Raw genomic sequence first — 15,553 nt, 5'->3', positions numbered from 1 at the left:
CAAGATTTTTCTCTTTGATCCATCTAAGTTGTAATTTTATTTAAATAATCCATTTATTTTTATTTCTTCTCTTTCATTATTTGGAGAAGAGGGTAACTTCCCAAATAAGACCTCCAGCACTGAGGCTAAGAGATGGGGGTGATAACTCCTGAAACAAGTGTTCTGGCAAGAGTAGAGGGTCTTCAGCTAATGGATAAGAATCACTCTCATAAAAGAGAAGCAAGGAAAATCAGCAAAGTTGAGGAAATAAAGAGGCAAGGTAAACCAATACAAATGAGATGTAGCAAGGCAATAGAAAGTAGTACTTGCTTGGAATGAAGAGACAAGGGTTCGATTCTCCTCTCCAATGTTCTATAGCTGCATGATTATGTACACTTAATCTCCTGTCACTGGAGTTTCCTCAACTATAAAATAGGAACAATAATATTTGCACAACCTAATTCACAAGGTGTTGGGAAGGAAAGCACCCTACAAACTTTAAAGCACTATATAATTGTATTGTTGATAAAGTAAATTAACCACCAACCAGATTAGGCTGGAGAATAAGAGCTCTGTGGGAATTGCTATCTAGTTCCATGATTATGATTGTCTTTCTGTAAGCAAAGAAGCAAGATAAGCCAGAAGCTATCATTTAAAAAGGAGAAAGAAGGAAAATTGTTCCGTGTTCAAATTCTAGTTTTTCTTGAGTTTTTCAATCTTCTTTCCTATAAGTACATATTCAAAATGTGTCAATAAAAGACAAGATCTGCTAAACAAAATTATGCTTCATAGGTAACACTATAACAGTACATTCATTTTATATTCTAATAGAGAGCCACACTGAACTTTTAAGATCTTCAAGGAATATGTCCCTGATTTCTCTTTATAAATTTTATTATTGGTTGTGGGCAATAATCAAACAGAAATGTTTCAATGCACAAAGGACAGGAGAAAGAATTACATAAGAAAACGAACAATTTACATGCAATTAAAAAACATATGTTAGATTTTAAAAATGTCTTATTGCACAGTTTCCACTTCCTAATAGTCAAGCAAGACAAACTGACAAATTAGTCATGTCTGATTCTGTAAATCTAATTCATCACCTCTGTGCCAAAAGATGAGAAGTATGTTTCAATTTCAGTCTTTGAAGTCATGATTGGTCACTTAATTTTTTTTCTTTTTTCAATTTGTATAAGTGATATCCTGGCTTCATGTATGTGTGTGTCTGTGGGATTTGCTAATATAATTTCAAACATAACCCAATTTTCTCCCAACAAATATCAATTCAATGCCAATTTTAAAAACTATAGAACAATAATGGGACCAAAAAGAGAGTAATACAGATTGTGAAGATATTTTGTATTTTATCTTAAACTTATAGTACTTACAATACAGATAAAACCTAGTAATTAAAATTGCACCTAAAATTTACCATCTTATTCATAAGATCCTAATACCTATTAGTGGAGGCAACTAGTCAAGTAACAATCACTAATTAATACCTTAGCAATGCCTGGTCCTATTTGGACGGTCACTGACCAAATAAAAAAGTCTTTCTGGAATATATGGTAAGGAGAGAAGATAACGAGCTGCAGCAACTACAATAAGCAATCATTCAACGTCTAGTATAAATTGAATATGGGACATTCAGATAGAATTCTGACATTTTTATTACTATTTAATGAAAATGAAATTGGTTCTTTTGATCAAACAATCAGCAAATTTTGGACACTGTATAAGATATCACATTTACTAGAGCTAAAGAAGAAAGATAGAAAGATGCAAAGGAAGAACTAGAAGGAAACCATACTGTTTATAATTACTCTTTCATTTTTCTACCTCATGTTTCGTTTAAAAGGTAAAATGGAATATATACTCTTCTCAAATTATTTGTTGTTGTAACTGTGGCATATGGATAATAGCTTTCAAATTTTTAAATAAAAACCTTTTAATGTTGTTACTTGATTTCCCTTTTAATCTATAATTCTAGCATCAGATATTAACAAACATTACATAAACTGAGGTTACTTAGTAAGCTATTTCAAGTAAAACATGGAAATTTATAATTATAATCCCATAAACTAAATCAAAATGTACTGTTAACCTCATTAAGGTACAAGTCTGAATTAAAATATTTTTTGAGACAAAATATGTAATTGTGGAAGTAGAATACGAGTCAGAAAGAAGCCCTAGGTTCTAATCCAGAATATAATCATGAACAAGTAAAATAATTTATTTGGGTCACAGTTTTCCCATCTAGAAAATAAGTGAAGCGAACTATATAAGATCCCTTCCATCTTTATAAGTACTACAGAGCTTGAATAATACTATTGGAACTAATATAGAGTTGAGATAGATAGAAGCATTATTTTAAAGTTGTGTTAAAGTGCATTAAAATGTGAAATTCTATTTTTATAAGTAATATATTATTTTTAGCATGAAATCAGATTTTCTTAAAATATCTGAAACCCACCCCCACAAGTTGTCTTGTACACCCTGGCAAACTGGTTTATACAAATTTTTCTTAGAAAATACTTTTTTCATACCTATTTCAATGGTAAAATTCAATCTGGTTCATGCCCAAATTATAATAATTCTAAATTAGCAAATTACAAATTAATGAAGTTTTATTATGAGACTGAATATGAAAAAGCCTGAAAATATCTATTCTATTGATATTCCACATTAATGTACATATAGATCGCTGTTTCTTTATTTAAAAAGGGAACCCCGAAATAAATGCAAGTTCTTACTTTGTTGCCCGTATAAACTTGCCCCAAACTGAGACAGCTGACCTGATGTTGATGGTGATGCCAGCATCTAGAAACAAATTAATTATATTAGAGCATAAAGAGCTACACACAGCACTCAATGAACTTAGATTTTTAGACTTCAGTAATGTTACAAATGTTCTGTATATTATAATTATAATTCATTCTTTTAGCTCTCAAAGTGCTCATTAGAACATGTAATGCAAGCATAAAATGTAAACAATTTAAAATATATTAAATTGAACATTTCTTAGGTATATAGTAAATAAATGAATTCAAATGTGAAAATGGAATTAGTTTTCTACAAATACAGAATTTTAAGTTTTACTAAGTTATAACTTTATACTGAATATACATTTTAATACATCTTCCCTCATAAAGCTATAAAAATTCAATTAATTAATCCCTTAAAAAAAGTGTAGCATCCAAAAATGTATTTATTACATTTCTGTATATATTAAGTTGAATTATAAATACAATGACACAACAGAAATTGATAATTAGCTCAGGATATAATCAATGAAAAAGTATCTGGCTAGACTGTTTTACACTTAACCATAATTTAATGAGAATAGAAATTTTTTTATATTAATTACCATTTTGCTTTATGTTAATCAATTATATAAATATTTCAACCATCTTTCAAAGGGCTTCAAATTTCAAAATTAGGAGGAAAGTTGTTAAAATATTAATAATAAATAAAAATATTATGGAACTTTTGGGCTTTTGCTTCTGAAAATCTCAGACACAAACCCCTAAAAAGGAAAAAAAAATACTTTCAATTTACTCACTTATTTTCAAGAGACACACTTCTCTGAAAAACAATGTTCCTATGCCAAATCAACCTAAGAACAATCTAAATCGACCAATTTAACATATAACAATTTCATCTCAAAGCCAGAATTTTGTGAAAAGAGGATTCATGATTTATTTTTAACTCAAGAAACATTTGAAAATTATTTGAAATCTAATAATCTAGAATTTTAAAATAACCCAAATTTCAAAGAACTATAAAAAATAACAGAATAGCTGATTTCAGATCAAACACTAAGCACACTTGCATTATTTCCATTCAATTTAATTCAATTTAACAATTATAAAGTTATACTAAATTACTTCATTCTTTGTGCAGAGTACATTGAGCTAAAAAAATAGCCGGTTCTATGCTGGATACTACATTAAGTTAAAACAATCAGTATCAAAGAATAAACATTGAAATGACTATAAAATGAATGAAAACTTAAGCACAAGAGCAAGAGCCAACTCCTTAAAAAATATAGGTAAAAAGAATAAAGTGAACTGTGTGTTATCCTTTAAAGTGAACATATTAAAGCTGTCAGACAAAAAAAACTATTGTGTTGATTTCATTCAATCACAAAAGAACTCTAGATAAATGTGTTTTCAAGAGGTCTCAGAAAAAGGAAAAACAATATTTGGCATTATATTAAAAACAGATACTCTATGATAACTATAAAGTCAATGATGGTTACAAAGTTCCTTGATTGGATACCTTATGGAATGAAGACTTATCTATGACTCAATTTTGAGAAGACTGTTTTTATGTAGTATAATAAAATTACACTTACATTTCATCCATAGTCAATGAAGGACCTCCACAATTTGACTTTATCCCATCTGTCTAGCCTTATCTTTCACTACTCCCCTACATAACACAAGAGCCATTATTCAACAGGTAAACTGAACTATTCTTTTATAGTACTTTGTTCCATCTCAATGCCCAACAGTATCTTGAAGCTCTATCCACACTTCTACTGCCACCTTTTCTAAGAACATATATCCCAGATAAATGTGGTCTTCTTCCTCTAAATGTCTATTGTTCTTTGTTATAAAACTGAACTCTTTTAGGGTAAATAAATATATACATACACATGTCATATATAGAAAGTATAAAACACACATACACACACAAACCCACAGCACTAGTCCAATGAATGAAGTTTTACTGCTATAAGTCCAACTTTTGTGGAAAATAGGCAGAAATATCCTTTTTTTTTTCTCCTTAGGGTGGGGGGATAAAATGGGTGGGTCTCTCTGTCTCACCTAGGCATGAAGTCCAGCAGCCACCCAAGCACCTGCCTGCCACTCCTGACTGGTACAAAAACTATGACCTACTCTGTTTCCAAGCTCAGTTTGCCCCTACTTTGGCAGCCTAGTGATTCCACAAGTCTTGGGCCTCCCCAAATTAGTACATACATTCAGTGAGCTTCAGCCCTAATATAATTCAGAATATCAGTGCTCAAACGATCCGTATTAGCCTCTGCCTTCCCAATATCAGGTATGATGGGTAATGGGCCACCGCATTCAAACGGAAGCATCTTTAAAAATCTATTTTTTCCCCATAAAATCACAGGACAAGGTTAGCTATCAAATGAATATTTTATTCTATTGGCAGATCAAATTTATAGGCTTTTTAAATGCCTGAGACATTAGAGATGAGGTTACTCAAAAGAACAAAGTTGATTTCAAGGAAGTTATCAGATTTCAGAAGTTGTTTGTTAACACTAAAGTATGAAATCTACAAACCTGAGGTGACCTGCAATCTACAAATCCTTCATCTTTCCCTCCTTTTCCTTGGGAATGGGATGCTCACAGCTAGTGTTCCCAAATGTCTCAGTATTTTTGAACAGTTGCTCAACCACATGATAGCTATACATTCCAAAATATGAGAAACACGTAATGGTTCTGTCCTGACAAATCTTCAGCAACAATTCTAACTAAACTAGAACAAGCAGGTTAGTTAAACATGAAAGAAAAGTTCCTGCCCATAAGCACTTTTATGAACTCACATGGTATACTATCATGCCTTCTTTTAAAAAGGCAATACAGTGGCCTACATAATCTTCCATAATGATTTTGTCATATAGAGTCTATGTTGATTCCATTAGTAAAATGAAATCCAACTTAGAAATGAAAATTTACTTAAAAAGAAAAAACCTTGGAAAATAACATAAGCAAGAAAGAAACATATAAAAGCAGGAAAAGAAAGATTTTTTTTAATGTAAGGGCTTGACATTTTATGAATGAGCTAAGAATTATGTTACTGATATTCAAGTTCTAATAGATACTATTAAGAATGTAAGGAAGTAAGTTTTCCCCAACAAAATGCTATTTTTTGCTACAGAGCTACCAACATTGTAAGAGACTTGAAGGAAAATACTAAAATATTGGGTAACAAAAAGTCCCTTTGGCAAATGGTCAAACTTCTCAATTTCCTTAATTTGGTCAATCAGTGCAACTGAAGAGACAGTAAAAGCAAAGAAGATACAGAAGTAATGAGTGCAATGCAAATTTTAAACATCTGGATCCAATTTTTTTTTACTATCTTTATTTCTTAATATTCCTTTAAAAAAAAAACCCCTTTCTTTCTATTTTAGAATCAAAACTGTATTGGTTACAAGGCAGAAGAACAAGGGCTAGGCAATGGGAGTTAAGTGATTTGTCTAGGGTCACACAGCTAGGAATTTTCTGAGGCTATATTTGAAGCCAGGACCTCTCATCTCTAGAGCTGGCTCTTAAATTATTGAACCACTTAACTTAATGATGAAATTTATTCTAACATTTTAAAAAATGATGAAAGTACATAGGCAAATCTTCAATATAATAATTCCAGTAAATTGTCTCCTTTGAGTTTTATTGGAATCTTTTATTTTTTAAGCTGATTTCAATTTCTGAAGGTAGGAGACTTTAGAAAGGAATAAACACAAGGAAAGACAAGATTAGCTAACAACTTTGTAGAATTTTAAATGTTGAGAAGCTTTAAATATGGTATGTATTTCAATTAAAGAATCATTTTGAAAATTTCCAAAGCTGCAAAAATAAGTTCTGTAAAGGAAAAAAGATCCTGGAGGATAAATACAACTCAAAATGAGGGGCCAGTGGAAAAATACTTAATATATTAAATTTTCACTAATAATCTGCTAAGCACAAACTCATTAAAATTATTTCTCAAATTATTCCAAAACCATATTTATTGGGCTAGCTACCCCACAAGCGATCTGAATGAACTGGTTCTAAAAACTATACTCAAAGAAAGTAGTTAGGTTATTCTTTCAGTAGTAGCAACTTCAGAAGTTTCAATATTAAGAAATACTACAAGGTAATGTAAAATGTAGGTACAATGAAATGAGTATGGGATTTGAAGACAAATAACCAGGTTCAAAATCAAGCCCAGATATTTCTAAGGAACAATACTCTTAGCCTTAATTTCCATAAACTGCAAAGACTTCATGGACATTCAGAAGTCAGTTGGTCCAAATTATTCACTTTACAAAGAATTGAAGCTCTGTAGATCAAATGACATTTCCAAAGTCATACAGTTCAATAGCCTCAGAGGCAGAACTGGAAGTCAGTTCCGCTGGCTCAAAACATATAGTAAGCGCTCTTTACACTGTACCATGTTGCTTCTTAGGGCAAACAATAATACTGTTTTCATGGGCAAAAAAATTTAATGACTACCAAGCCAAAATCTAGCCTATCTGAAAGGCATAGGTAGACCTATTTAAAGTAAATTATAAATAATGGCATTTAAATGTAAAAAGATTTTACATCTGTCTAGAGAAGGGCTTATAATCTACCATACTGCTACTTTTTAAAACCACTGATTTAACCTAACAATAATTAGTGAGATGTGAAAAAGTCCTCAATTACTCTAGGTTAGCCATAAGACTTAATCAATAATTAGATTACAAGTCTAACTAATTTGATATAGCAAATTCAAAAATATAAAAATAATATTACACTTTGAAGAAAAACTATATATTTATTAAATTCTTCTAAAAATTTAGTTATGGTTTAAAATTTTACTCATTCTTGAATGAGTTGAATAAGAATATGATTTCTCTTGAATTCGTTCTGACTGAAAAAGTGCTTAACTTAAAAAAAAATGTGTGTGAGAGGAAGGGAAAGATGAACAGTAATATTAAGGAAGAACAATTTTATTTCAATTCAAATTCTCACCATTATGAAAGACCTGGTGGCTGAGGTGTATGTTATGTGATCTCCCCTAAGAGAAATGACCATTTCATCTAAGAATTTGCTATTAAAAAAAAAAAAGGAAAATTGGGGAGAGTATTGCAAGGACTCTAGATGGGGGAGGGGTGGTGTTTCAAGGCTAAATGAAAAATTGGTAGAGCAGAAATAACAGAAGATAGAAGATAGAAGTAGCTGGTGTTGAAGGAACTATAGCAGACAGACTTTTTAATAATATACCGGCTGTTATTTGTTACTGACTGTGTTATTTATCCAACCTCTCTGAAAAGTAACTTGGAATTATGCTTTTTAAAAGTGATAATAATGGCCATATTCTTTGAATCAACTGTTATGTATACATTCCAAAGATTTCAATTATGAGGAAAAAAAACCACCCAAGCAAAAATACTGAAAAACAATACCATACATGCTAACAAAGGATAGGAAACAAAGTACATAAACATCAAGTTAGGAATGGATAAGCAAACTGAAGTACATAAATGTAATATTACTGGGTCAAAAGAAATTACGAATATGGAGAATTCAGTGAACCATGAGACTTATCTGAACCAAATTTGAACTGATGCAAGGTGAAGAAAACAACCAATAGAACAATACAAACAAGTAGCACAATACTGTAAAAGTAAAGAACAATAAAATGAAATAGAATACTGTACGATGAAAACGGCCAAACATGACCATCTAAAAAGACTGGGAAAAATGTGCTCCCTCCCTTCAGTCTGTAAATAATCCTTGAATAAGCACTTCCTTTGCGCCAAGCATTGTGTGAAGCCCTAAGGATGCAAAGAAAGGGAAAAGAAAATGGTTCCCTCCCTCAAGTGGCAGGTAGGTACTAGACTAGCAGCTGGAAGGGCTGAGAAAGGCTTCCCAAAGAAGGTAAGAGTCGAGCTGACACTTGAAAGAAGCAAGGGAATCTAAAAGTCAAAGGTAAGGAGGAGAAAACATTCTAAAAACGGAGAAGAGTCAATGCAAAGCTAGTGTTGAAAGCTGTGTTGTATATGAGGAACAACAAACAGATGAGCACTGTAACAAGACTAGAAAGGCAGCAAAGTGTGAAGGGCTTTAAATGATATGGGATTTTTACTTAATTCTTGAGGTAAGAGAAGGCTAATGTAGTTCCCTGAATGGCCAAAAAATGGTAGCTGAATGAAAAGTTGGATTAGAATTGGATTAAACACTTGAGCAAAGGAGATTAGAAAGTTATTGCAATAGTTCAGGAAAGAGGTAATGAGGGCTAGTACTAATGTGGTGGTTGTGTGAATCAAGAAAAGGAATGTGAAAGATTATGACACTGAGGTTGTCGAGATTTTCAACATTAGTAATTACAAGAATAGTGGTATGCTTACAAGTAATAGAAAAGTTATGAAGAAGGAAGACTTTAGGTAGAAGAATATGTTGTTTTGGACATGATCAATTTGAGATGCTGGTTGGTGATACAGGATTAGGGCCCAAGAGAGAAGGAGGATGGATTACTAACATTAATATGATAAACTCATGAGAGCGGAGGAAATTACCCAGAGAGTATGCAGAAAAAAGAAAGCCCAGGGCAAGAATCTTGAGAGGTACCAAAAGCAGAAAGCATGGCATGGATAAAGATCCAGCAAGGGATTAGGAGCAGTCAGAAAGGTAGAAGGGATAATCACAAAAACACAGAAAGGATAAGATATCCAGGAAGAAAGTGTCAACAGTGTCAAATGCTGCAAAGGGGTCAAGAAGAGAGAAGATTGAGAAAAGGCCATTAGATTTGCCAATGACAAGATAAGTGGTAACTTCATAAAGATCTATTTCAGTTGAATGATGAAGTTGGAAGCCAAACTGGAGGATTTAGAAGCAAGTGAGAGGAGAGTTAAGAGAAGGCAGCTAGTGTAGACAACTTATCAAGTAGGTCAATAAAAAGAAAAGAGATTTAGAACAACAACTAGTAGGAATGATCCAATTGCCCAAAAGTTAGCCCAATTAAGGGCTTTATTAAGCCCTTTAAGTTGGGGAGGCACAAGAATGCATGTGAATTGGGAAACAACAGAAAGAGAATACTGCATATACAACAAATAAGACCAGTGTGTTAAGTTTTCTGGACTGCCTTTTCTTTAAAAATCTTACAAGTGAAGGACAAAGATATATTTAAGAAATGAAATGGAAAATAATGACAAAAGTCAATGGCAAAATTAAAAACATAAATTACCAAAGAAACAATAAGGAAGAAAAATGGATTAAAATTCTACAAGGGAAGTTCACTCAGTACAGAAGAGAAACCCTCAAGAATGAAATTCATTAGCCAGAAAGAAAAAATAACTCCAATGAAGAGACAGATGGAAGGTAGTTTAAAGAAAGCAATTAGAAACTCAAAAACAAATTAAAAACTTGAGGTCAAAAGATAGGACATATAATAAGGAAGATAAATATAAAGTCATCAGTCTTTTCCACAAAAGTTGTGTTAAGGGCACTAAGGCTCAAAAGGAGCTAAGTCAAAATAAGCAACATTAAACACAAAAAGGTTTTGGGTTTTTTATGCATGTAGGAGAAAAGAAGAGGAATGAATTAGTGATACAAGATGCATGAGATGATAATAGACGAAAAGGAATATCTTGCTGGTCTTAAAGACTTTGAGAAACAAGATTCTGACAAAAAAAAAATGGAGATACTGGGGGAGGGGAGAATGTCAGATATGAATGCTGAGCCACTGTCAGAAATTTTAGAGAATTAGAGAAAGATCATAGGATTAGAGAATGGCAAATAATCTACTACTCAAAAAGGAAGGAAGAAAAACAATTTCTGAAGATTTAAGCAGTGACCTAACATCCATTCTTGGTAAAAATGTAGAAAAGGAAAGAGATAATCCCAAAAGGCCAGCATGGGAATTCATTAAAACAAGTCATACCAGACTAACCTTTCTTTTCTTTCTTTTTTTTTTAATAGGGTTGCAATGACTGGTAGATCAAAGGAATCCCATAGATAGGAATTACTATCTTTTTAAAGAAAATAAAATAAATTTAAAGAAAATAAAATAAACATAATAAACATAAAAAAACAGATTTCTCCACATACAAAGAACAGAAGAATTCTATTAACTAATTTGTTTTTTTAAGTTTATATTAGGTTTACCTCACAATTATCAATGCTTTACTGCTGTCTTCTAAACTCCCTTCTGCTCTCTTTTTCTGCAGATTCTTTTAGATGTTTCATTGGTAATACTTCTTTTCTTCTTATTGTCATCACTAGTTAGTTACTCTCTCATTTCCAGCCCCTCAGTTCCTCCCAAAACAAAAGCCCTCAGTCAAGCAAAGCAAATCCACACATGTCTGAAAATCTATGTCCATTTTGCACTCTAGTTATTCCCCTTTCTGGCAAAGGGGTGGAAGTATTAGTTATCATCAATCTTCTTGAGTCAGGCTTGAGGATTTCATTAATCAAGGTATTTAACTATTCCAAAGTTGTTTTTCTTTACAATGTAGTCTCAGATATGATTATTTTTGCATTTTTCTCCACCTTATTCTCTTGTACTTTCCCCTCTCATTGATTCTACCCTCTTTAAAGAGGAGGGATGGAAAGTGATCAATGCTAGTAATTTCTAATTGAAGTAGTGTGCTCCCACTCCTTTCTTCACCTCGCTCAGACTTGGATCACTAATTTATACATATAATTTTTTTCCTTTTAATCAGCCCTTTATGAGCTGTTCTTTGAAGTAGAAATTTCATTCCCTCCTGGGGTATCCTAGAGCCAGAGGAATGCTAGAGGAATGGCTTTGAAGGTAACTTAAATTTTCAGTGTATCTTGAAATCAACTAACACTACAATTCAGAGCTTGATTTTATTTATTGTTTTCTTGACTGTCTGTACTTATAAAAGTGATGTGAAAAAATGTGATGTAAATTAAACTTAAATGTCATATGTACAATATATTTGTTTTTTCAGAGATCCAGTTGTTAAATATTTACCGGCATATCCCTTATTCTGTCCCTACTTTACCTTTTTTCTTAAATTCTTCTCTACTTTTTCCCTATCCCAACCCTGTGATGCCTATTTCCCTGGGGAGTTTAATCTATGTATGTCTATACCAAACATTTCAATATTTTCAATTCTTCTTTGTCTTTCTCAGAAGAGATTCTTGTTCTCCTAACCCTTTCCTCAATATTTGCATACTTGTCTTGGGTACCCGTATTATGAGAAATAAGAAGTTTTGCTTTCTTCTCCCTCACTTATTCACTACCATATTCCTTTTTTTCCTCCAATATCTCCCTTTATTTTTCAAATCAGTTGTTTTCATAGTAGATATCTTACTCTTCTAATTTGTTCCATATTATAACTTTGTTCTAATATTTTCCATTGGTCCTTGAAACCATTTAGTCCTGTGTGTTCTACCTGACTCTAGCTTCTAAGATTTTTATTCCTCCCAATTTTTTCCTCCATGGCTACAACGTCATTTTTCTTTCATCTGTTGCTTTATTTCTCCCAGCTATTCTTAAGAGTCCTTATGGCCAGGCCATTATTATCTCTGAGACTCTACTTATACTTATACAGTTAATCACTTCTTCTGTGTTAACCTCTTAAGATTTCTCTTAATTCGAATAATTTCTTCATTGTTTTGTGTATTTTGCTCCTATGTCCAGGATCAGCTTCTGAATTAGGTCTCTGAGATTTCATTAGGAGAAGGGAGATTCCTCAAAGAGAAGCCCTCCCTGGTGAAACCACTCTTCAGTATCAATGAAGATATTAGGCAACTCTTGAAGACTATATATTGCAAAGATCAAACTAATAGGGATTAAAGACAAAGTCCAATGTTTTGGAATCAAAAAGTCAGCTTCAGAAATGGTAGTTAGATAACAATTTTCTGAAAGAGAGCTAAGGGTGAATAAACCAGCAGAGCTTTACAATGGTTAAAAAAGCTAATATGATCTTATGTTGCATTATAGGAAGCACAGTGTCCTGAACAAGGAAAAAAAGAGTCCCTGATCAGACCAAATCTGAAGTATTATGTTTAATTCCGAACCCTAGTAAGTTGAAGGCCAGGCAATAGACACCTTTAAGTATTTGGAGGCAGAGTGAGAGACAAGGTAGACCCAAAGACATGGAACTTAGATCTTGAAATCCTTGAAGAATGTCTAAGACATTTCAATCTCTGACCTGACTGAGACCTATTAGAGCCATAGCAAAGAAGGTAGTCCGTCTCCCTTTGAGGATTATGCAAGGAGAAAGAGATAGAGAGATGAAGGGATTTATGATTATGACATATGAAGATCAGAAAATCTAAAATCAGGAAGTTATCTCAGAGGCTGATTCATTTAACACATAGGTGGAAAAAAAGAATCCTCACTACAATATCATCCTGTCTTTCCCCGGCCCCAACCCCAACAGATAATGATGGGACCAGTGATGCATAGACTAGAAAAGGCTTAAGAGTCCATATCAAGCAAAGGAAAGTAATAAATGTTGGAGGGGATGTGGCAAAATTGCAACACTAATGCATTGCTGGTGGAATTGTGAATTGATCCAATCATTCTGGAAGGCAATTTGGAATTATGCTCAAAGGGCTCGAAAAGACTGTCTGCCCTTTCATCCAGCCATACCACTGCTGGGTTTATACCCTTGAGATAATAAGGGGAAAGACCGGTACAAAAATATTTATAGCCTCACTCTTTGTGGTGGCAAAAAATTGGAAAATGAGGGATTACCTTCGACTGGGGAATGGCTGAACAAATTGTGGTATCTGTTGGTGATGGAATACTATTGGGCTAAAAGGAATAATGAACTGGGGGAATTCCATGTGAATTGGAAAGACCTCCAGGAGTTGCTGCAGAATGAAAGGAACAGAACCAGGAGAACATTGTATACAGAGGCTGATACGCGATGGCACAATTGAATACCATGGTCTCCTCTATTAGCAGCAATACAATTAATTGCAATCCAGGACAATTCTGAGGGACTTATGAGAAAGAACACTATCCACATCCAGAGAAAGAACTATGGAAGCAGAAACGCAGAAGAAAAGCATTTGCTTGATCACATGGTTTGATAGGGATATGATTGGGGATGTAGACTATAAATGATCACTCTATTACAAATATTAATAATATGGAAATAGATCTTGCTCAATGATACATGTAAAACCAAGTAGAATTGCTCGTTGGATACAAGAGAGGGGAGGGGAGAAGGGAGGGAAAGAACATGAATCATGTAACCACAGAAACATATTCTAAAGTAATTAATTTTAAAAAATGTTTTAAGAGTCCATGTCAAATATATATATTTATTTAAAAGGTAGGGAAGGCCCATTCTTCTTGATCCAGGACAGTATAAGTTGAAACAATGGATGGGTTCATGATTTAAAGAGATATATTTAAGTTCGACTTAAGGACAAATTCAGAACACTAAGAGCTATCTAAAAAGAGAAGAGAATACCTGAGGAGGAAGTGGATTCCCAGTGACCAAAGATTTTCAAACCAAGGTTTGACAACTATGTCAAGTAAGGGGACTGTTGTTTATTTACATATTAGACTAGATGACTTGAAATCCTTTGCCAATTATGAAATTCTGTAATATGAATAATAGATTATGTGACAGGATATTTCAAGATCAAAAAATGGGATGAAAATGGCACACTCTGGGGAATAATGAAAAAATTAATCTTAGTATTTTGAAGTCTATATTATGGTAGATTTCCTTAGACTTCTTTATAACAAAAGAATTTAAACAGTACCTGCCCTCAAGAACCATCTCCTGGAAGAACACAAGTACAAAAGTAAGTAATACAAAGTGCAGTCATGTTTTACAAAGAGAGTACTGACAATGGAGAGGAAGACAGAGATATTTCTAGAGGAAGGAGAAATAAGGGAGAAACGCAGTCCAAATTTGAGAACTACAATATCACAACACAGCAATCTAATTTCATGACCAAACTGCTGACTCAAACCTTGGATACACACAAGCCGTGGCCACCTCCCTCATCTACTCCTCTCTAACTAGAGGACTGGACTGTGGAGTCCTAAACTCCTCCCAATGCCTTCCTTTAAAGATGGCAGAAATTGGACTTTCAGGTCTCTTACTCAATTCTCTATCTGTAACTCTGCTTGGTTTCCATTCTACAGAACCCAGCTTCTATGCTGGGTACTCCCTAGGCTCCCATTATCTCACTCCATCCTCATTTTCAGTCTCCTTTTGTCTGTGTATTGCCTCCCCCAATCAAATTGTAAGATCCTTGAGGACAGGGACTATCTTTCTTTTTCTTATTTGTATCACTAGTGCTTAGACCTTAATACAGTGCCTGGTGCATATTAAGCACTTAATAAAAGTTTATTAAATTTAATGGAAAACTCACTTAGCTGTATGAAGGGTGAAAGCAAGGGAAAAGAGGCCAGAAGACAATGGCTAATTAGGAGACCATTTCAATAGGCCAGGAAAAAGATAATATGACAAGTATAATGGGTAAAGAATAACTTCTCAACAACAGGAACTAATTATGCAAGTAAGTAGAGAAATGGGAATGGATACAAGAGACATGGAGAGAAAATCTAAAAGCTTGGCCACTTGATTATATCTCAATTCAAGAGTCAAGGATTATTCTAAGACTGTTATAAATATAAGGAAGATCCAAAGTTATAAACCATGAATGATGTTATCTTCAAAAGAAAGAAAATAGAATGAGGAGGTTACACTTTTGACATACAGAGTTTAGAATGCCTAAAGGATGTTTAGGTATATATGTCTAGCATACATTTGGCAATATGGACCTGAAATTAAGAAGAGTCAGAATGGATATGCTGGAAGCCTTCTGCCCAGAGATGATTATTAAACCTA

At 33.3% G+C, this 15,553-nt stretch overlaps 1 protein-coding gene across 15 annotated transcripts in view; it reads right to left on the bottom strand.

Moving 5' to 3' along the window:
• Nucleotides 1-15,553, bottom strand: part of CNOT2 (CCR4-NOT transcription complex subunit 2) — a 207,503-nt gene that overhangs the window by 42,239 nt on the left and 149,711 nt on the right. For 14 of the 15 annotated variants that reach the window (XM_056800718.1, XM_056800722.1, XM_056800729.1 and 11 more), the window contains one exon: nt 2,736-2,802. The exons of the other annotated variant lie outside the window; for it this stretch is intronic. In XM_056800718.1, coding sequence (XP_056656696.1) covers nt 2,736-2,802 — 67 coding nt within the window. The remainder of the gene's footprint in view (nt 1-2,735; nt 2,803-15,553) is intronic. 15 annotated transcript variants of the gene reach the window in all.

Source organism: Monodelphis domestica, chromosome 5 (assembly GCF_027887165.1).
Source record: "Monodelphis domestica isolate mMonDom1 chromosome 5, mMonDom1.pri, whole genome shotgun sequence".
Taxonomy (NCBI): domain Eukaryota; kingdom Metazoa; phylum Chordata; class Mammalia; order Didelphimorphia; family Didelphidae; genus Monodelphis; species Monodelphis domestica.
The sequence above is the reverse complement of the archived record's forward strand: the minus strand, read 5'-3'. Positions and strand labels throughout refer to the sequence as shown.